This window comes from Helicoverpa armigera, chromosome 18 (assembly GCF_030705265.1).
Source record: "Helicoverpa armigera isolate CAAS_96S chromosome 18, ASM3070526v1, whole genome shotgun sequence".
In the NCBI taxonomy this organism is placed as follows: domain Eukaryota; kingdom Metazoa; phylum Arthropoda; class Insecta; order Lepidoptera; family Noctuidae; genus Helicoverpa; species Helicoverpa armigera.
The window spans coordinates 5590540-5614559 of NC_087137.1; the positions used below are offsets into that span (position 1 = coordinate 5590540).

Below are 24020 nucleotides of genomic sequence, written 5' to 3' on the forward strand. Positions count from 1 at the left end.
TGAAGATCAAAACGGTGTCATCAGATCTGCCCTCGAACTCTAAAGGTTCCCATTGTCCAAATCCTGAATCTGAAAAAATGGCACCACCGCAAATGTGCTCATTAAAATGAAAAAAAAATATCTACAACTTGAAAACCGGTAGATGGATTTTCTAAATTGTGAATAAAAACATTTTGAATATCCTTTCAATCCGGTAAGACTAGTTACTTTATCCTTGGCCTTCGTGTTGTTATATGGAATTCAGACCATAGAATTCCAGTCTAACAGCTTCTAAATCGCTCATATTAGGCCGTGTTGTCTAGACTGGTGGACGTCACATATTTCTTTAAACTTAGCCTGATGATGGCAAAGGATTCTTATTGTCAACTTTCTTCTTTATTGTCGGTTTCCATGCTGATGACGTGGTCGCAAAATCGACTCCTGCAGAGCAGGTAATACTGGCATAGTCCAGGCAGACTACTTACTTAGGATATTGTTCGTTCGCGTTCCCATTCCTACCTATCATTTAATTAACCTTTTATGTATTACATAACACCTAGTCTAGTGATGTGTATCTGGGATTTCTGTCACTCTTAGTAAATTATAAATGCACGGTTGTTGAGTTTGACGTCACAATTTAATCTCCATTGTGTTTTATGAACGTTGGAGGAGCAGTGACGTAGATCCTTTTTGGTGCACCCTATAAAGTGGTATCTTTATGGGCAGGTAAAATTTGGTGACTTAATTTACAGCTGATTAGGGTAAAAAGGTAGGTATCAACTCGCATTAAGTCCAGACCCTACAAAGTAGTTACAAAGAAACCTTAAAAGGAAAAAAAAACCGAACCATACCTAATTAATTAGAGAGTATACGATGTGCAAACCTGTTTGCGACTTAACACAGTAGCTAACTTGCCCGTAAAATAAGAACTAGATGCTTTGTGTTGTTGGTGACCATCCTGGCTTTTTATAGCTCTACGCCCTAGTAGATAAATCTTTATACTTACTCCTAAGAAATGCAAAAGATAAATAGCTGCAAGACGTACGTTTACGTACGAGTAATAAACTGAATGAAGAAATAATGTAAGGAAAGAACTGAGATCGATATTGCCACACACATCACATTGCAATTAAATCCATCTAATGCACTGGTGTGACCAATACGCTATAGTTTTGAAAATTAATCTTATAGATACTGTTACCCATATTGCGTAAATTATTAATGAAAGCGAATAAATGGCATGGAACTCAATGATCAACCAAACAAATAAAGATTAAATTGTTACGGGATCAGAGGCGAGATCTAAATAAAAAGCCATTGCTCTCAAGTGGTTCGCAATGTTGTACACTTTTGTTGTTTTTCTCGTGAACGGTGAGGAATCGCGAGACCTGTTCTGGATGCGGGACAAGATCCCGGTATAAATTTATTCCTTGTCATGATTAAAAACGACAACCTATAGAAATATTGCACCAGTAGGTCTTCGTATTTTTTTATATAACTCAGCAATTTGGTTACTTAATTCAATCCAACTGAAAATAATGGATGAGATTGCGATGGATTGATCTTTTGGCTCTGATCTATCGTGCGTGTTAGAAATTCAGAGATGTTACTTGGGGCCTAAAAATGTTACGGATTTATTTATCTCGTTACTGGAAGCTTTTCAGTTTTTCTACTTATATACCGGGCTACAGCCTAGGGCTACCCTAAGCTCGCTAAATTTTATAAGAAGCTCTTATTATGATGGAGATAGCTAGCAGGATGCGACCACTCTTCCCATGTCAGTGCCATTAGTTATCACTAGATCATCGAGCCAATGATTGGCAACAACATTTTTAATATGTTTAGATGACTAAACAATTAGATTTCTAGATCGTCAGAAAGTGAAAGTAAAAATATAAGGCACTTAAGATATAGGTAAATACCTAGGTACATACCTACTTATCTGAATTTACGATGATCTTGTTCAAAACTGCATGTATCATTTTTGGCTTGTTTGTTACCTACCTGTACCTACATCCAGATTATCCAGGTACTTGCCCATTTATCTAAAAGAATATAGATAGGTAAACGATCTCTGAAGACCTCATGTTACTTCATGCGCAGTTGGGGGTGACAAATCATTGGTTATTATCAGTAGGTAACACTGTCAGTCAGATCGATTCTGGAATTTTTTGGTTAGCTATGAAAAAAACCGGCCAAGTGCGAGTCGGACTAGTGCACGAAGTGTTCCGTACCATTATTTATTTTATAAAAGGAGCAAAAAAATTACGTTTCAGGTATTTGACATTGGAGCCCCCCAAAATATTTATTTTATTCTAGTTTTCAGTATTTGTTGTTATAGCGGCAAGAGAAATACATCATCTGTGAAAATGTCAACTCCCTATCACGGTCCATGAGATACAGCCTGGTGAGTGGTGACACACATACGGACGGACAGAGGAGCTAAAACAATAGGGTCCCGTTTTGGCCTTTGGGTACGGAACCCTAAAATCTATGATGTTGGACACCATGAAAGTGAGTATTACAATTTTAAAATATTTTCAACGAACCTCCACTTTAGCCATATAAAGCTACTACTTATGATTAATTGAACTGCATCAGCAACTGTGTGTTGTTTGGTAGCTGTTAAGCTTTTTACGCGCTCTTCAACAATTTGAATAGCAATTCCATAGCTATGCAATCCTTGATTAATGTTTACATAATCATGTCCTCATCTATAGGTTATCGTTATTTTTTTCTGTAATAACGAATTATAAAGATTAACCGTGTATCTATTTTCGGAAACATAGTTGCCTAACTTCATATAATATGCGATGCAACCTAGTAATTTTCCCACGAATGCATTTTTTATCAACATCACGAGTTAATATGCTGATATTATCAGATTATCGGATATTGATATATCTATTATTATGTACCTAGTACGTAAACATGAAAGATACTTATCATGTCTTTTAAGAAATCAAACCTTTTTGAAGTGGAGACACCTGGATGTAAATAGTTGGTAGAACATCTTATCAACACTCCAACGTAAGCATTATATAATAAAAATAAATGATGATGATGATGATGAGATGTTAACATGACAGATATCTCTCATCTCTTTTAGGAAATCAAACTTTTTGAAGTGGAAACACCTGGGTGTACCTAAATAGTTAGGTAAAACATTTTTATCAACACTCAAACGTAAGGATTACATAAGAAAAATAAAACGAAAATATCATTAAAATAGATGTAATTCATTGCAAGTAACCTCATCTAGAAACGTAGGTAATCTAAAGGATGTTAACATGACTAGTAAATTATTTAATTAAACATAAAGCCATTAAGTACAATGTAGTATAAGATAGTTCCTGTTATTAGGTGGGTTATTAAAAATAACAATATTCCTTATTGTTTAAAACAATAAAATACACATTAAATTAATTAAAATGATATCCGGATTTACTGGTTACTTATTAATATTTATTTTTACTGGCAAGTTTATGTGCACATGCAATGTTGCCATGCGTAAAAAAGGACTTGTAGGCCAAAAAGCTATTCAGAGCAGTACTAAAAATATTCTTCTTTCTATTTATTTAACGTTGTGATGCGATACTACATATATAAAAATAATATTTATATATTTTTATAACAAGACAACTTCTCTATATTTACCTAAATATATTTTCTATCAGGGCCACTGTGTCACTTCCTTGTAGCTACGAAGCTTTGCGTCTACATTCTAGGCCCAAGTTTATCAGCAACATAAAGGTCCATTTTTCTTAAAACTACTGTTTACTTTGATAATTCATAGAAAACAATTGTTTTAAGAAGAGTGACGTTGAACTTGGGCCTTGATGTATTAATCAATAACAATATTACACATGTAACGTATTATTTATTGATGCACATGTAATATAGCTTAACATTCACTTGACAGGATGTTTGAGCAAGCTTATAGTGTGACAGCCATTCCCTTTTCAAGGTCTTATTCAACTATTCGCCGTACAAATAATAAAAGCATAGTATTACAAATACCGTTCCATCCATTGTTTTCGATTAGAGTTTTTATATGAAGCTAAAGTCAAAATTCAATCTCCAGTTCTCAAAACAACGGATAGATTAGGTAACAAGGGTATCGTATGACGGCAAGGTCTATAATATTTGCTTCGATAATCTATAAAATTTTAATTATGTAACTGCCTAAATAGCTGTTCAAATCTTCAACAGAGGTTGTATTATTGCAAAAGCGAGGTATTGAACTAGAATAGTTGTATATATAGTGTTTAAAATTGGTGTCGATTAGATCACTTTTAAGTTACACTCTTCATAAGGGCTTCAAAAACATTCATGAAAGAAAAGACACTTGTAATTTTCTTAACACAGGAGAAGATTGGCTTTTGTGTACATCTACCGAACTAATATTAGACTCTTAGCTGATTTAGCGCCGACTAGACGCGAATACTCAATGAGTTCATTCACTTTGTTTGCATTCTTCTTACCAGCTGCATGTCTCTTATAAGCTTTATACAACATCACAGCACCATTCACCCACATCGGAATATAGTTCAAATCGCTTTCTTTAGGGAAATTTTCATCTACACTATCTATATCAGGGTCCAACCTTGAATACGGCGAAGCCTCTAGCTTAGGAATACATTCTAATAGTGGAAACCATTTGTAAGTTTCTGGGCACGCTAGATCAGAAGGATAAAAGTTTCCCTTATACCTCATTTTGCAGCAAGAATGAATGTAGTATCCCATGTAATAATACTCGATTTGCGGGCACTGCGAATGCATGCTTCTTGTGAATTCAATCTCCCTAAAAATAAAAAGTTTCATTTACATATTTTAACAATCAGTTATTCAAATTAGCCTGAAAATTAACAATTAAAACATGACATGGCGAAAGTCAGCCTCCATAACGCCCATTTTCTTTTTTTCAGCTTTTATACAACATCATGGCTCTATAAGCCCAAATAAAGAAATTGTTTCTCACCTCAAAGCTCCATAGGTTCCTAGCGTAAGGTGCATATACTGTGGGTCATAGAAGAAGTAAACAGAAGAAACGCACTTAGGCAGAATGTCTATAACTCCCACGGCTATCAACTTGCCGTCCAGCCAGTATTGCTGGTGGAACGACCCGTAGCCGCACCGAGGTCCATTCTCTCTATGCTCTTCCTAAAATCATTTTTAATACGTCAATAAATACGGAACCCTGGATGGTAGTAATTGGAAAAACGCTAAGGAGGATAAAGTATCCATAGAAAAAATATAGAATAGAGATGGCGTGCTTTTAACAAATGTACGATATTTTAAGATGGTGTCGAGCAGTTATCTCTCCTCTTGTCCCCGAGATCAGAAGTTACAAAACAACACAATTACAAGCATTATTTGATGTCTTACCAATAACGGACTTTGCACCAAAAAGTCTTTGAACTTTGGTTCTGTACATTTATCTGGCTTATCATTATGAATTGTCATTTGATACTTGACGTACACTTCATGGGTCTCTTTAGCCGTTGCTAACCATTCGGGACTCGGCGGTGAAGTTCTTACTAATTTTATCTGAAAAATAACACGTGCCGTTTATTTGAAGATACATCATGACAAACACATTTGAAGATATGTACATCATGACAAACATATTTGATGCTGTCGATTGTTTGTAGATATTTACAATCTCTGATACCATTAGGTGTTTACGACAGAAAAAAGAGCGGATATATCACACGGCTCTGTGCTATCAACAAGATCATGACGTGCCGGGGGACGTGAGAAAACAGCAACTCAGAACACAAAACCCTTTGGACCCTGGAACTGTGTATGCGACAGCTTACTGCATTGCACTGCTTTCTCTATTCCTATGTATGCTTAAATATTTAAAACTACGCAACGGATTTTGATAGAAAAGGGAGGTTTATAAATATAATTCAATCAATCAACATCCATTAAACAGCATCGCACCCGTGCGAAGCGGGGGCGATCGCTAGTAAAATATAATTCCTTCCAACACTTGATAGATTAAAAACAAAAAAGCGAGCTTTAAGTAGGCGTAGACATCGACGTAAGTCGATCCCTAACTAGTCAATAAGATATATCACCTTGCCATCTCCGCTCATCTTTCCGTCCACAGTGTAAAGAGTACCTACTCTGCTATATTAGTACTACAAAAAACATACAATGGCAAACATAAAACGAATGTAACATTTGTTGAGTACCTCTAGTTTATGCTTGACATCATCAGGCAACTCGTTTATAAAGTCTTCAATTTGTTTTTCTTTGTTTTTGCGGGGGCTTACAGGTAATACTTCAATACCCTTCTCTTTGAGTTTTTCCAACTTTCGCTCTCTCCTCAACTGTTTGGCTTTTTTACAGGGTGCTTTATTGGGATCAGGGCCGGAGTCTGTAAGTTTTTAATTAAGTTATTAGAACTGTTTATAAGACTAACTAAAAGATATATATTATTTAACAAATAGTATGTAAGTACTGCATGGGGGAAACAAACTGTAAAAAGGGTAAGGTGTGATTATATTTTTTTTGTTTGTCCTTTAACTCCATCTATACTTTATACTCATACAACCAATTTGAAACCAGCTCGTTTAAGATACATCCTGCTCAATTATGTACCTATATCAACATGTTTTTAAATAAATTAACAATACAGACCTGATAAAAAATCATAAAAGCATTTTTAATTGGGTTTCATCTTATAATGAGTGCACTTCTTTGATAAAATTGTCTAATTAGAATAAATCATAAAACAAACCTTTTTTAATTATTTTCTCTTGAGGAGGTACAACAGAATCAAGCTGAACATTTTTCATTACATCCTTATGAACCGTGCTATCTGAAAAGAAACAGTCATACATATCAGACTTCCAACAAATTTTAATAACATGTTATGTGTGACAGTATTTATGTTTAATTTGTCATACTTCACTGACATTCATTATGCATAGCAGACCTAGTTTAAGTACCTACTTCTTTTTGTTATTTTAATTTAAGAAATAGTTGAATTTAAATATTTTTTCACCTTCACAGAGGTATTCTATTATTTGCTAACTCGAGTCGAAGATCAAATCTTTGAATCCTACAGATTCTGGTCTCAAAGCGACTGTTGAACTACAAATCTTACTCGAGGTTACATGACCTGATGTCTACAAGTACCCATGACGATATTATGTCACAGCAATAATACTGTTTAGTTTTAGTTGTTAAAAAGAGCAAAAATTATACCTCCAACTTCATCTCCCGAGCAATCTAAAGCTTCGCTATTTTTAACCATATCCAAGTTAATATCTTGATGTTCCCTCATGGTCTCGATGAACTGCTCCCCGCCTTCCTCAAACCCTTCAGCTAAGACTTCACTACCACTGCTGCCAGTTGACATCTTGCGTCCACTCTCGGGTGATGGGTCGGGGCCATCTTGACCAATTAACAACTTGTTCACCCGCTTCAATACCTTTTTTTGTGACTTTGAAGGTTTGAATTCTAAGGCCCTGCATCTAGATATAAAAATAAATAGGAAACTATTAAATGTGGTCAAAAATGTAAGAGTAAGTGCAGCTTAAATAAGGTTGCTGTATGAAATATTGATAATTGTGTCTGATTATATAAATGTATACTGTGCAACAGAATACTCTTCTTGAATCTTGAAATTGTAGATGCTTGTGAATGAGTAGAATAGATTAAGGACAGTGTGCGAACAATAATAGGTATACAAGGTAAGCATGCAGCACCACTTAGGCGATTTAAATAAATGTTAGCCTACACAAGCATTACTACGTTATTAAAGGAAAGCTTTTCGTCACAATTGTAAGTACAAAGAATATACAAACCGTATAGTGTACATAGGGCAACAAGTTACGTCCATGGTTGGCTTATAACAATATTTTCCTGAACGCCTCCATCCTCTATCAATTAAATCCTGATAATCACTCACGGTCATAGCATGAGCCCACATACCTGAATCAACACAATTACTTAATATTATGGTTTAGAGATTTTTATTCACAAAAATGTTTAAAAACTTACCATGGCTATAATTAGTATCAGGGCGCTTACAATAGCCACATCTATAATGCTCATGTTCAGCATAATACTCAACAAGACTTCGTAGCATCGTGCCAAAGTCAGTGACGTCCACTGACTATTTATCAAATTTGCAGATAAAATGTGAATAAATTCTTATTAATTAAAATTCTGACCCAAACAAAATCCAAGTGGGAAAGAAAATAACAGAATAGTCAAACGAACGCGTGTGACACTGACAGACTGATTGACATAATGATTATGATTGAAAGATTTACGTCTAACAATCGTTATCTTTTTAATACTGAAACCTAGTCTTTATGCACTATATTAAAAATAGTAAATTATGCATGATGTACCACTTTCTTAACTTTTTGGTTTTCTAAAAACAACACTCACTGGCAAGAAAAGTGAGGTGGAATGTGAAGATGTCATAATTACATGTTTTTTATTTAATCAGACAATACCCTGACATGAGTCGATGACTTGGTCCTTCTTCTGAAGTCCTTGGATGGATAGGAGGCCATTTATTATTTATTCTGTGTTTGGTACGGCCTTTAAATTAATAGGCCCCGGTTGTCATTTGAACATCTTTGGCAGACTTTACGGTTAATCAGAAGCCAAAGAGTCTGATTTGTTTACTGGGTTGAAAAACTCAAATAGATTCCTAGCCCCTTGAAGTAAATTAAAAGATCTGGTACTTACTTAGTCATCTGGTGGACTGGAAGCCTACCACAACCTCAACATAGTTGGGAAAAACCTAGGCACATGATAATGACTATGACAATATGGCCGTGTGTGTAAAATTCAAACAGAATTTAAATTATAATTGACATGAATATTTATATGCGAATAGAAGTGAATAGATACCTACAAAAATCTAAAATAATACAAATTGCGCTCTTTTAATCCAAATTAACGTCAAAAGAACTTTATTTACAAACATGTTTATGTATGTTTCGGACACTCAACAGACAACAATAGCTAGATAAAAGGCAACGATGTATTTTGCTTCTCGCATTACAAATAGGTCTTTGGTAAAGGTTACAATATTTAAACATGATTATAAGGAATTAAAAAAATCTTTAAAGCCAAGAGAGATTCTGGCAGAGAGTCTACCTAAAAAAGGAACTAAAGTTGGTCCATATTTAGGTGTCAATTTAGTCATAGATTAGTATAGTTCTCGTTCACTATAAACTTTTTGTCGTCAAGGACTGTTGCGCGACTAAAGTAAATTCCGAACTCCGAAAAGGTAGGTACACACCGTACCTAAATCACCCTGTCCACATCGCTCAAGGGCACTCTATATAAAACAGCTGAGTGCTAGTGGACAATTCAAGGAGACTATTTATTTTTGGCAATAAATAAATTCTAATTGAGATACGGTAGTGTTTCGCTGAATTAAATTTGAGAAACTCTCGCTAATGATGACCTCACACTGGTTTCTTCTACTTCAGTAATATTTGACATTACAGATGGCAAAGGAATTATAATCTTGCGCGCGCGTTGCCTGAAAATGAAAAAATATTTAAACAAATAGCTACTGAAGACGAGGTGAAGTTAGGAAGGTAAGACATCATTGGACGTAGGTACCTAATTTAAAAAGAAGGAATTGAATTAATTCATTGGCACTAATCACATATACGTATACTTATCTTACCGGCTTCTCTCTTTATTTGTCTGGTTCCATGGCTGTATTTCAGTCTCACCCCAAATCAAAAATATGATTCCGCTCATAAATAATACAGATGCATGAAAACACCAGATATGCTTCCACACCATTGGCAAATTCTGAAACGATATTCTTAATAGCAATATAGGTATCTTTTAAAATAATTTCATATGTAGGCCTCAAGTTATTATAGTAACTAACCGTGTAATTACCTACTGATAACATTTTTCATATTCTTAAATCGTTATTAATAACTGAAGATCGAGCATAATCACTTCCAAGTAGGTGATTCCATACTTTCGCTCGCAAGTGTAAATTCGAATTCTTCAATTATGGGCTTGGACATAAACAACAGATTTCCCTAACACGGACTAGGACTAGTTCACGTCCTCACGTACCGTAGGTCACGTAATAAATCGTCGTGGTAAATACGCATTATTGTATAACAATTGCACAAACAGAGTATTGTATTTAAATGAATGATGGGAATTTTATGACTATAGCTTGAGACACATATTGAGTCGATTGGTAGCAAAGTATATAGTAGCATGTAGGACAGTAACGGCCCTTTCACACGGCAGTCCAGTTTTTTGCAGGATACCGTTTTTTGCAGGATCCCGTTTCATCGCAAAAGATATTATATGCTAGTGTTCACACGAGCAAACCGCATGCAGGATCCTGCAAAATGCTGTTTCCGTCTTAATATCTTTTGCGATCAAACGGGATCCTGCAAAAAACGGTATCCTGCAAAAAACTGGACTGCCGTGTGAAAGGGCCGTAAGTGGGGTAAGTGAAATGACTACTGTCTGAATACTGAGTGACTACTGTGTGAATACTGAGGTACAGGCTCCAGCAGGTCAACCTACCCGAATCTGTCAAATTTAACCCATCGAACATTTACCTTCCACTATTGTCATAAGGTTGAAAATCTATTGAAGAAATTTGACAGATTCAGGTAGATTGGTGTGCATTTCTGAAGCCCTTTTACGCCCCACTCTATTAGACTATGTAGCTTTTGTATGAACGAAAATAAGTAGTACCTTATACTTGTATGTTACTTGTCCGACACAAAGAGATATTATTATGCCTGACGTATTCCCAATTATTTTAATGATTGTATTGATAGAATTCACGTATGTAGGCGTCAGCTCCTGAAAAATAAATCTTTTTACGACACCTACTACAACTACCTATCGTACAGTCATTATTCTCTTAAATCAGTTAGCTAGTATATACTTTTATCGAAGGTAAAAAATCACCAACAACACGAATCGTAAATTCTACCAGTCCAGAGGAATATTTTCCCATTTTCCAATGTTTCCTCAAATGCTTCTGGACAACTTACATAACAGAGGTCCAATGTCAGATCCATTCCGGCAGCTGTTAACGCAACTGCTAAAGTTAGCAGAAAGGGACCCGGAACGATCGGCAGCAACCATGAAACGCAAACCAACATTCCAGGGATGACGTGAGCTAGAGCAAAAAAAACCTGTCAGTTCAGTCAACCCTCAGCAAAAAGCAGCCGCCGTCTGAAAGAACTATATATTTCCCTCAATGGATAAAAAGTGTAAAAAAGTCGTGGTGGCCTAGTGAGTAAAGGACTAACCTCTCAAGTATGAGGGCGCGGGTTCGATCCCAGGTCCGGCAAGTATCAATGCAACTTTTCTAAGTTTGTATGTACTTTCTAAGTATATCTTAGACACCAATGACTGTGTTTCGGATGGCACGTTAAACTGTAGGTCCCGCCTGTCATTGAACATCCTTGGCAGTCGTTACGGGTAGTCAGAAGCCAGTAAGTCTGACACCAGTCTAATCAAGAAATCAATCCCGGGTAACTGGGTTGAGGAGGTCAGATAGGCAGTTGCTTCTTGTAAAGCACTGGTACTCAGCTGAATCCGGTTAGACTGGAAGCCGACCCCAACATAGTTGGGAAAAAGGCTCGGAGGATGATGAATGGATAAAAAGTGTGATGTGTTTTCACATGTTCTAGTCTATCTGTATTCCTATCTACCAAACAAATCAGCCAAAAAAAAGATAGACAAATACTTAGGTGCTAAGGCTTCTTTTATCCGGGTGCAGGATTCATTTATCTTAGGACGGGGTTGAAACCGAGGGGCACTGGTAGTCATTTCATATAATTGAGTTATTCCTTCATTTTTTACTGTGTTTGGTTTGTAAAGAAATATGTAAATGATAATTCCCATAGGTAGAGGTACTTACACACTATGATGAAATATTTCCTGAGATGTTTTATCCGACATACTTGCGGCTTGTATTTGTAATTGTGAACAGTCTGTATAAGGATTGTTCCCAGCACTAAACGTAAGAAAAATGGTAATGCTGTAAGCGCCGATGCCTGAAAAGTTGTAAACTTTTTATCCATCCATCTGGGAAGTTAATGAATATGTGTGAGAGCTTGGTGTTGTGTTCGAATTGTATGTACATGTAAACTTAACTACTTAATATAAATATTAGTTTCTAGGAAATGTCTCTAAAATAATTTCTGAAGTGTATATCTACTAGGTTCGAAAGTTCTCAGAATCTGAAAAATAATATCGACACTAAGTAAGAACTGGTTTTGCTAACCGTATAAATGGAGTATTTGATGACTCTAGAATAGAAAAGTGGACCGTAGAGACAAAGGGAAATAATCATCCAGGAGTATCCAAAGTTGAGGATGCAGAGTGCCCAAAACGGCACAGATCTTAGTATTAGCCGCCATGGAGCCTGAGCATTTGTCGACTGAAATGAAACAATGTTATCATAATACGAAAAATTCTAAAATTGAGAAATTCATCATCTCCCCAGTCTATTTCCCAACTATGTTGGGTTCGGCTGAGCGCTAGTCTTTTACAGGGAGCGACTGCCCTATCAGACCTCCTGAACCCAATTGATAAATTCTAAAATTAAAATTAAGTACTTACTTTTATTGCAAAAATGTTTCCAATTGTATTAACTAAATATGTTTGTTCCTCGTCAGATATATAGGGGTGTTTCCTTGGGCTATCGGTGACAATGAAGACCCAAATAATAGCCCATATCATTTGTATGCTTCCAGATATGTAAAAGCCTACGCGCCAATGCGAGTAGTAATGTACTGCCGCACACATGAGGAACGTGCAGAAACTCCCCGTGGTTATACCTGATGATACATATAGATAAGTGCGTGTACATCGTGAGGACTAGAAAATCTTTTTACTAAAACAACTAAAATGCAACGAAAAATACTGTACGGTGCATCGGTCGACAAGTCGGTGTCTAGCAGATGCAGTTACGCTTATTTCGCCACCTACTTCTAGACTGATGAACCTTACAGTTTTTCTGCTGTTTTGATTGAGGGACTACTGAGTATTTCTTATTCCCCTCTAATCCCCCATTGAAGTTGATTTTAAAATTAAACAAGGTATAAGATCGAGACCGTCGTGACGAAGAATGTAGATTTAGCATTGTGCAGTCGCAACGCTCGCACTTATCAAGGATTGGCAAAAAACGATTGATCGCAGACAAAACACTGCTGCTGAATAGCCACAGGAGTTATATATAAATGTACTTATTACATGCCTTAATCACTGCACACGATAGGAGAATTGTACTGTATGAAATACTTGCCGCAATACGCCCACATAAAGTGGTTTCTCTCTGTGGGAGGTACCCAGTACCTTAACACCTGAACCATGCTTGGCTGCATTGCTCCCTGTTTCGAGATTAAATTTTCTTAAAAGTTTTAACTATAAAACTTGGTCTAACTTTGGTCGTAACATAAACGCATATCTAACGGATAGAACGCTCCGAACAAATCGAGTCCCAATTTAACCCAGGAATTACAGATGAATTTTTAAAAAGTTACGTGACTGCTGTGTACGACAGCTGAAATTGAAACAATATCGTCGATATCTACGTGTTCGGCTTGGGTAGATGTCCGTTCCCCATAAGTCAGATATCCCAGAATATGTTATTTATTTTATTATTTATCGTCGTTATAAGCTCGCTGTTTGTATTCCGGGGGTACGTACCTAATTGGTAAAGACAATACTAACAGCACAAAATCCTTTTATAATCCGTGCTGAAAACAGCGCCCAATAGTGATAATTAGTGCAAGCGGGTGTAAGGCAGCTAAGCACCCCTGATATCATTCCAGCAATGCCTGCTACCCACGTTGGACCTAGCCTGGAAAAGTTGTGTCGGGTTAAAGACGAGCGTAACTGAACATTAGGATCGCATTCCATTTGCCTAAAGTGCAATAAAAACATACCTTTTCTTGGCAGTGGTACCTACCTAAAAGCTAAAAGCATTTGAACGAGTAGGTCCTTAAATTATTGGACAAGTAACACTTTCACTTTGTGGGGTAGTGTATGATTCTACCGTATCAATACAATGCAACCTCACCTATCTCCAATGCTGTGGAATATTGGAAAGCAAACACAGTATCCTATATGATAGGCTGAGAATAATCTCCCGACTCTAATATCATCCCAGTTTATTCTGTCCAACATCTGAAAAGCCATATAAAAAGAAAATGATTTGGTAATCCTAGGAGAGCAACCTTGCCTTTGTTGAAAAATTGCTTGTCACAATTATTTGCTGTGAGGTTAACATACTGATTCACATATGAACGATAGGTACCTACTAATGCTAAATTAATACATTGCATCTCCTATCTATTTGTAAATAAAACGGTGCCAGTGCCAGTTACATTTGTTTAAGATTTAATAGAAAAGATGCAGTTACACGGTCATCTCACAGTAATCCAGACATACCGACAGTCTTCCAATCGTCCTCAAACAAATCGCAGTCAGGCTTGGCGTCCAAGAGTGCCTTGAGGGCGGATAGAGTGCGTGTAATCTGTGGGATATTGTGAACTACCGTCCGTGTGGCTCGTGGCAGCAAACAGCTTATGCCTCCTACAACGTTTATGATTCTATGGAGCATAAATCTGTAATAGTCCTTCATGTAGTTCCCGTTAACCACACCCGCACGTACAGTGCATTTTTTATATTTTTTACTCGCTTCTATAGATCCTAAGGTAAAAAGATAATACAAAAGACATACACAAACTTATTACAAAATGTTATATCATACCCCTGTTCTCTTAGAACTACGCTGGAGAGTACCATTTTCGTTTTCAATTATGTTTTCATCTCTCGTGATTACTTGTGCCATTACAACTATATGAACGCTCAGGTTGTTACGGACAACGTAAATTAAAAAATATCCAAGAAATATCATCAATCCAACCTAAAAGAATAAGACATCACTTTTTAGGTTGTTCAGTACTCACCAACTAATAAACTATATGTACAATTATTTAACACTTACTATTGCACGTATCCTAATTTTAAACATTGCTATTTTCCAAAATATGTACATAATGTCAGTAACTAAATCATGACCATGTAGAAGTAGATTTAGGGACTACGCACATTCAGCTCCATTCGCCTTTTGCTGAACGAATTTAACTTTTGTTGTTTTTACAGTTCATACCTATGCGTTTCCATATAAAATCGCCTGCTAAAGGGATATAATACAGAGCTGGACAGGAAGGTGGTAGAAACCGTTGAGTTCTCTCGTCTCCATCATCAGTTAGCCAGCTTATCTTAAGCATACACCAGAATAACCATTTTAGCTGAGGCGTGCCTAAAATTTTTAGGAGTTACCGTCGATTTATTAAGGTTGCCATCAGAACCGTACAGTGATGAAGCACGTGATTGGGGTGTACTACGCCGAATCGAATAACAAATAATCGAATATCAATTGATCGACCACTATAAATCGAAATTGTAAATACTCGAACGTTCATAATATCGAATGTTTATTAAATCGAACATTCAATACATCGCGCAGTCATTACATCGAGTGTTCAAAATATCGAATTTTCGTTAGGTCGAGCGTTAAATGCATCGCATATTCATCCTATCGAAAAATCTATATTTTTTATGAATACAACAAAAACTCAAAATTTATGAATAATTTATAAAGGATGATGGGCAATTTTATATGAACCCTGGCCAACCAATAAAGTTCTAATGTATATTAGATTATTGCTTATACCCTACAGTTACTGAAATAAAACAGTTCATGTCAAGAATCGACCGCAAATAAGTACAGTCGGGCACAAAGGCCATGGGCTGTCCTATGCTATCAAGTGTCATATCTTCGTTCTCCGGTGGTTTACAAGGTTTTGCCCATAACAAAAAATGAAGCTTAGGGTATAAGCTATCATTTGATATGCGAATGGTTTTTATTGGATATACCGGTTACACTCACCGGAATGGCGGAATACGTACACCATAAGTTGTAAATACTATGTGTTAAATAATCTTTTTTTTTTATAAGCTTGGAAAGTATGGGCACAGACACCTTGTGTGATATGTATGTCCTGACTAATATGGACAATAATATAATGCACTTAAACATCGCTCCCATACAGAATCAAGTGGTTCAAGTCCATAGGTTGTCCTATGCTATCAAGTGTCATATCTTCGTTCTCCGGTTGTTTACAAGGTTGTGCCCATAACAAAAAATGAAGCTTAGGGTATAAGCTATCATTTGATATGCGAATGGTTTTCATTGGTTATGCCGGTTAGAACCACCAGAACGGCGGAATACGTACACCATAACGTTGTGAATACTACCTGCTAAATAATCTTTTTTTTTCAATATACTTGGAAAATATGGGCACAGACACCTTCTGTGACTCGTTCTGACAATGATTGACAATAATAATGCACTTAAACATCCCTCCCATATGCAATGAAGTGGTTCAAGTCTATGAGCTATCCTATGCTATCAAGTGTCATATCTTCGTTCTCCGGTGGTTTACAAGGTTGTGCCCATAACAAAAAATGAAGCTTAGGGTCTAAGCTATCATTTGATATGCGAATGGTTTTTATTGGATATACCGGCCAATTTTACCCATCATCCTTTTAGGGCTGATTTTTCAATCCTCAGTTAACTTCTATCTGAGGAATAAATATGGCGGGTTGACATATTTTCCATACAAAAGCTGTCAAATCGTCAAACATATTCTTCAGATAAAAGTTATCTGGCGATTGAAAAATCAGCCCTTAATGTAGTTTTTATTATTTAACATTTTTTCAATCGCATTATCATCCCTTTTGCCTCTTTTTTGCAAAGTAGGTCTTCCCAATCCCGTGTTTGCCTTTTCAATTCACACAAAATTTTAAAATGTACCTTTAAAAGATAAGAATTATAGGTTAAAATGTGATTTATTAGTAAATTTTGAGATTTTCTTATATAGATATTCGATTATTTGTTATTCGATTCGGCGTAGTACGATTGAAAGTAATATACGTATTTATGTAGGTAAATTGAGTCTTTAAGGTTTTGAACCTATGTAACCTAAAAACTAATTTAAGTTTGATCAATTTCTGAACCTGATTGCACTGAAACCTTTTGGGAAGATACCCTTTCAAGCAACAAAGAATTGTTCTAATCGTTTAAGAAATTATCCGTAATTTATTTATTTATAATTTATGCGTGAACTTTGTGCCTGAACAAACATCACAATTGAAAAATCCTCTTCCTTTTTGGAAAGTCGGTGCAAAATAAAACAAACATCTATTCTAGGAACTTTTTATTATATTCACATTAAAACAGAACAAATCATAATTTCACCAAGTAGGTAACTAAACAAGCTCACTATTACACAATTTATAAACACACACTAGTTTATAATTCCTAAGTTCACGTGGACTACATGTACTAAAGAAAATACAAAGGCACTTAAAAATACGGGGTTTAAAGCATTCGGCTTTTAACTACAAATCCGATTTGAGTATAGTTAAAATTAAACCTGAATGAATTCATCAAAATTACCTATTACCAATTTTAATAGCAACAATAAATATATTTATTCTTGCAGGTTTTTATAGCATTTTGCAACATGAAGAGATCGACTTAAGCGGTGTAGGCAATTGGAGAGGTTCGGCAAGAGTCGTCTCCGTAGCAGACGCAGGTTTCACGGTTATTTCGCGAGATACCTTCATCAGGTTCTGCGGCTTTGTGCGAAAAGATCATAGTAATAAGAAGCAGCAGCTAGTTCGTATATCGGCCTGCGAGCTGCACCTTGAACCTTAACTGGTCCAAATATAGACTTATCGCCTTACAAGTTTACGAGCCATTTCAACTTGAACTCCTATGGAGAGTAGATAGAGGCTCCATTTTTTTAAAGGCACGCAATAATGTATAAATAAAAATTATATTATATTAACTGTCCATGTTTTCGATTAGCAACCTTTATACTAAGATAACGCAACGATATAACGCATTCGAGTTTAGGAGGAACATTTCCGCCTAAACTCGAATGCGTTACTTACTCACAAATTAAAATTTAAGGAGATTTTTTCACAGCTTTTTTGGTGCTTCTCAACAAGCGGCATCCAAAAGAAAAACAGCAAATTTTTCATCGAGTGTCTAGTTCTCAGATCTCTCGATGAATATCTTAAAGGTTAGTAACTAAAAAAAACTAACGAAATAAAAAAAAAAAAAAACAGAATTATGCCCGTTTAAAAAGGTAGGTGCATCCGTGGCCAAAAAAAAAGTTTTATTATTTAGCTAGACAGCTTTTCTTTCCTTTTGCTCGAAGGCCCATGCACCTTTCTTTAGATGAGCAAAACAGTTTTTTATTTGGTAGGAGAGAGAAAGAGCGAATTAAATGCATTAAATAAATCATGGCCAGCTCTGAAAACTACAGGACACTTAAAGCATAACACATATTTTTCTGTAAGATAGTTTTCCTTAGATATCCTGCCTGTTGATAATCACTGAAGGAAATAAAAGCCATGAAAACACATCCTTAATTTTTTGTGAGTAGTATTTGTACTTACCTAGAAGCGATGCAACTCTTAATTAAAGTGCGTTGTATCTTCGATGTAATTATTAGTTTTGTAGTGGGAATTGTAATAGTTAATCTAAACAACAGACGAAAACCTTTTTTTTTAGCGATGAACCCTGAGCTACGGTAGCCCATACCAGACTGTACCGTACTGACTGCTTCATCTAACCGTGAAATGATTCCATTTTGCGATCTCGCGATAAGAAGCGCTTCCTAAATGCTTCTTATGCTCCCAGTTATCGCCGATAAAAACAGAAGGATCTCTCCGTGCAGGGATAGAATATGATTTAGGAGATAATACTTGATTATATTAAACGTTAGACGACACATTTACAAGAGGTTATTTTTCAAATGTTATTATAAGTACGCTCTGCCTTTCTAAAATTTAAAACACTGACATTAATATGTTATGCAGTTTTTCGATTTTTTGAACTCTTTAAATTAATTATTATTTTTATTTTATTGTAAAAAAAGTAAAAACAAATCCAGAACCTTGTTTATCACCTATGTTAATTGTAACAAAATAATTACTTTTTCGAACTTTTTCCACTAGCAGGTGGTGTTTCTGTTTTGCCCCAGGGCCTCCAAGAGAGTACACCAGCGGGTTCGGGCTCTTGGCGATAATTCCACTTTTGAATGTTGCCAGTTCCGAAAATAATGAAAAACAGTGCTGCACCGATGTAAGCTCCTGCACCCACGTAGAAAACTGGACCCCAATTATCAAAAGTGTTCTGTAATTAGATAGATAATTTACCGATACTTTCATTAAGAATTTAGATTTTTGTTTCTAGTAAAGATAAGTTCTTAAAGAGTTAATAAAAAATAGACTGTGAAGGGGATACCTACTAAACGAAATCAAACATGCGTTCAAACTCTTACCCCAGTCTTTGTAAAGTATGCCGTAATCATAGGTGTGAAAAAGCCAGCCGTACTACCGATAGCATTAGCAACTCCATATAAAGTGCCTGCATAGTTCGGTGCCAGATCTTGATGATTTTGTAGGTTGGTCAACGTTGCTGCTCCGTTCATCCCCATGGAAAATGTAATCAGGCTTATAGATACAGGCCAATTGCATCCAGCAGAAACCAGGCACCCTAACAATAGTCCAGGGATTATGTGTGAGAAGATGCAGAAGAACTTTCTTATCTTGGTCGTAGACCATATTTGTTTCCCCAGTAAGTAGTCTCCGATCGATCCAAATATCGGTGCAAAGAACAACCTTGCCAAGTATGGAAGAGCAGAAAGCGCTCCAGCAGCTGATAATTGAAATCCCAATACATTTTTAACGAACATAGGTCCGGCTGTCAGTATGAAGTACAAGCCCCAAAGATTTCCATAGTGAAGAACAGTCATAGCTAAGAACGGCAGTGATGTAGCAATTTTCTTAAAAGGTGGCATTGACTGAAAAGGAAAATAATAATAGTTATGGTTTTATTGATCAATATTATCTCAGCATACCTACTCATACAAAGACAATGCGTTTATAGTATGTGCAGTGGCGAAATGAAAATGTTCGTCCCCTTAAAGTCGATTTTCGCTTGCAGTACTTATGTAGAAATAGGTACAATAAACAACTAAGCCAACATACCAACCAGAGCAAGAAACAGTTCTGCTAACATCTAAGTCTATTTTATACTCAAATTGAGAAGTATTATACGTCTTGACAGCCATATATGTAGTTAGTACTGCCAAAAGTATTAAATTAAAGCACCCCTTATTAATAAAACGGACTTTAAGATATTGTGAACGACCTTTAAAGCAGTTATCAGACGCTCCGCTCCGCTCGGGTGAACGATCCACTCACTGTATTGAATACTTAATTTTTATTAGGGTTTCGTAGTCAACTAGGAACCCTTGTAGTTTCGCCATGCCTGTCTGTCCGTCCGTCCCCTGTAATTATTAGTGTCAAAGTAAATATTAGCTCACCTTGGATTTGGTCTGGACTCTGTCTCCTAAAGCTGTTAATATATAAGTCTTTTCCTTTTCGGATATCATTTTATGTTCATTAGGAGAATCAGCTACGAGATACCACCAGATGAAACACCACGCAGCTGCTATGGCAGCAGGTACGTAGAAAGCTGCCGACCACCCATGATTTTCCATTATGAGACCCGTCAGGCTCCAAGTAACGACTGTACCAAGAGTACCTCCCATCAAAGCAGCAATAAATTTCCCTTTTTCTGCTTGTGGTACCCATCGAGCGACCAGACAGTGTAGGCACGGATATATGAAACCCTGGAAAGTGTAATTTGCATAAGTTGTCTTTTACAAACAAGTTTCATATCTTAAACTTAGTTCAAAGCATGTGTGTTTTGACTGATCGGGTTCCTCCGGTACTAACCTGGACATTCGAGGGCTGCTCGGTTAATGAAGGCTTTGAATTGCTTGAGCGCCTTGTCTCTACCATTTCTGAAGAGGCTTACAATGTAAGAATTTAAGTCGAGTTTCAATATTCGGGATATAATCTGCCGCGATTGAGTAACTACTAACTTAAATCCTGTCTAGCCTCCCCTATTATTTCAAATGGCATATTGACTTTTACTTACCGCAGCCAATCCTAAGATGAGTCTAATAATAACTAGTGTGTAGTAGCCTAGGTCGGCAGCCATTGGAGACAATGCCGTCACGAAGGCACTGATCAACGTGACAACGAAGACCAGAAGACGCGGCCCATAACGCTCGGCGGCCATTCCACCAATCAGTGAGGATATTGGGTAAGTCCAGAAATATGTCCCTAAGATTAGCCCCTGTTGAGCCACAGACCAGTCGTACACTTTTCCATACTTTTTTTCTTCTTCCTGCAATCAGGCCAAAACAAAATTAATTCAAGGATAACTTAGAAGTGAGCGACTTTTTAAAAGTGTTTTCAAAACTATAGTTACTTCCAATGGGTGACCGTCAGCCTCGCCAGGGTAGTGAACTACATCGCCGCTCACATGCTTCATGGAGCTTTGACTTCCACATGGAGACCCTCCTGCACTGTACAAATTAAACAAACATGATGACATTGTGACACCACTCAATCATCATACTTCATACTAATATTATAAAGAGGAAAACTTTGTTTGTTTGTTTGGTTGTAATGAATATAGGCTCAAAAACTACTGGACAGTTTTTAAAAATTCTTTCACCATTCGAAAGCTACATTATCCACGAGTAACATAGGCTATATTTTATCCCGGCACGGGCAGTAGTTACCACGAGACGCGGGTGAAACCGCGGGAAAACGGCTAGTTAAACGGCTAGTATACAGTAGGCAATCTGTCAGTGTACTAGTTTTGTACTGTGCGCAGTTTGACTAATACTGATAAATCAGTGATCTACAACAGCCGCGTTTTGGATCCGCATCCGTAATACGACGCACATAAATTCAATCTATTTATCTTCTTGCGGAATAAACACTAAATATTTTTCCTAACATTTAATGTCATGGATTTCCGAAAAGAAACCCTTGATTCCATAATTTAAGTAAGTGTGCATTGTAAGTATGTATAAATAATGTATACTTACGAAGCGTTACGGCTCACCGGCGGGACCATGCCAATTATAGTGATACTCATGCCTACTCGAAGCATGTACGTCACCCAACAACATGTAAACAGCATGATCCATAAGGTGACACGGACGGGAATAACAGCTGTGGAATTATAATTTGTACACTACTTTTAGGCAATTAAAACATAGACAAACACAATTGGCTGGATTTTTCTACCTACCCCTTTCAACACAGTCATCAGGCAATTTGAAGTTGGGATCCGGAACCCCCGAGGCCAAATGATTGTCGACTTTTTTTAATACAACTAATACAAACTACCTATACATTCTCCTCGTCCCTCATTGCGGACATATGGCGCTATATAATAGCCTCCACTGAACAGGCTGTCATAAGCTACTTGCAGAATGCATGATGCATGTATTATAAAACAATGAAGCTCACTTACCCATGTTGTATTTTGTTGTGTTTAGATATAATATATAATAAACATCTACAAAAAAAATATTTATATCTCCAAAAAATAATTTTCAATAAATTTGTCATAAATCAAATTTTTTTGAATTGTCAATGTCGAAGGAATAGATTAAAGAGAATCAATCAACAAAGGATAAGGTTATATAACGAGGCGATGGTACCTATTCCCGTAGATACCTACAGGGTGACTATTAATTCGACGAATATCCGTAAAAAGCTGAAGCTCAAGAACTCAAATTAAACAGCCCTCTTGGGCGAAGTTCCATAGTTTCAGATTTATTTGAAATTTCTGAACTTACGTACACCAAAATTTTACATTTAATTACAGATTTCTCGAAAAGTGCTTTTTAACATGATCCATTCGGACAAATTCGAACCTAATACTTTTAGGGCCGGCGCCCACTGACGACGTGACACGGCATGGCACGTCAGGTCGTGCAGTGGCATTCCGCGGCATGCAGTGGTATCCCGCGGTGTGCAGTGGCATGCCGTGGCATCCAGCTAAAAGCCCAGCCACTCTGGCATTCATCAATTTTGCGCCCTGCGCCCCACCGAAATGCTGTACATGTTTCAACTTTATTTCAACTAGCAAGCAATCGTAATTCCTCGACTCCTAAGTGTCCCATACGTCTCGCGGCATGCAGGCCACCGCATCTTGCGGCACGTCGCGGCATCGTGGTATACAAATAAAGTAACATCGATTCTAAAATCATTGAAATAAGATTCAAAATAACTTTATTAGCATTCAAATCCTTTGCCGTGCCATGTCGTGCCACGCCGGCAGAGGGCGCTAGCCCTTACGCACCTTGGTCTCCTGGTTTGATTTACACTCTCCTGGTACCTACTTTACTTTTTTGGTTCGGTCGCATACTATAATTTAGGCTTTTCACTAATAATCCCCATCCTTTTTTCGGGAGGTACCTGCAGCAAATCGGTCGTGAGGAGGCGCCCGGGTGTCACCACTGTGCGGACAGCCCCGAGGACACGGCGGACCACAGTCCAGGAGTGCCCTGCGTGGGAAGGGCACCGCCGGGTACTCGTCGAGGCTTTAGGCGGCGGCAACCTCTCGCGTCCGGCCCTGGTTCAGGCCATGGTCCGGGGCGAGAGGGAATGGCATGCCGTCGCCTCCTTCTGCGAGGCGGCGGAACGTCAGAGAGTTCGCACCTCTCATCCCGGCCGCCGCGCTAGACCAGGTAGACACCACGGGCGCCGGGTGTCGCGAGACGACTCCCGCCCACCGTAGGCATGGGTCTGTGAGCGGTTAGTTCGGGTAGCTCATCGCTCATGTCTATTTTTAGACAACAGACCCGTGTCGACGGCGCGCGTTGTTCCACGTGCTTCTCAAAGAGAAGTCAGCAACCCCAGCGGGGCCCAACAGGGCCAAGGTCTGCCGGGGCTGCGGGATTGTTCGAAAGAGTTACCGCGGCCCTGGTACATTAAAGGCCTACGACGGAACACGACGGTTTTTAGTCAGTAAGAGTCTGAAACTACCTCACCGCTGCTAATCCACAGCGGGAGGGGATCATTTG

At 37.4% G+C, this 24020-nt stretch overlaps 3 protein-coding genes across 3 annotated transcripts; all 3 read right to left on the bottom strand.

Moving 5' to 3' along the window:
- Nucleotides 1–3199: 3199 nt before the first annotated feature.
- Nucleotides 3200–8249, bottom strand: LOC110382958 (arginyl-tRNA--protein transferase 1). The gene is made up of 8 exons (XM_021343668.3): nt 7999–8249; nt 7803–7929; nt 7201–7469; nt 6731–6811; nt 6183–6367; nt 5368–5529; nt 4961–5142; nt 3200–4783 (listed from the first exon to the last, which is right to left on the bottom strand). Exons 1-8 carry the CDS (start codon nt 8084–8086, stop codon nt 4372–4374), a joined length of 1506 nt encoding a protein of 501 aa, XP_021199343.3. The 5' UTR covers nt 8087–8249; the 3' UTR covers nt 3200–4371.
- Nucleotides 8250–9340: 1091 nt separating this feature from the next.
- LOC110382957 (sialin) lies at nt 9341–12808 on the bottom strand. The gene is made up of 7 exons (XM_021343667.3): nt 12592–12808; nt 12254–12409; nt 11888–12023; nt 11013–11140; nt 10708–10818; nt 9656–9786; nt 9341–9505 (listed from the first exon to the last, which is right to left on the bottom strand). Exons 1-7 carry the CDS (start codon nt 12775–12777, stop codon nt 9397–9399), a joined length of 957 nt encoding a protein of 318 aa, XP_021199342.3. The 5' UTR covers nt 12778–12808; the 3' UTR covers nt 9341–9396.
- Nucleotides 12809–17246: 4438 nt separating this feature from the next.
- LOC110382959 (sialin) lies at nt 17247–22593 on the bottom strand. Its single transcript, XM_021343669.3, has 7 exons — nt 22463–22593; nt 22032–22158; nt 21404–21500; nt 21068–21319; nt 20448–20756; nt 19401–19922; nt 17247–19252 (listed from the first exon to the last, which is right to left on the bottom strand). The coding sequence occupies exons 1-7, from the start codon at nt 22464–22466 to the stop codon at nt 19049–19051; spliced, it is 1515 nt and encodes a 504-aa protein (XP_021199344.1). The 5' UTR covers nt 22467–22593; the 3' UTR covers nt 17247–19048.
- Between the last annotated feature and the right edge of the window lie 1427 nt (nt 22594–24020).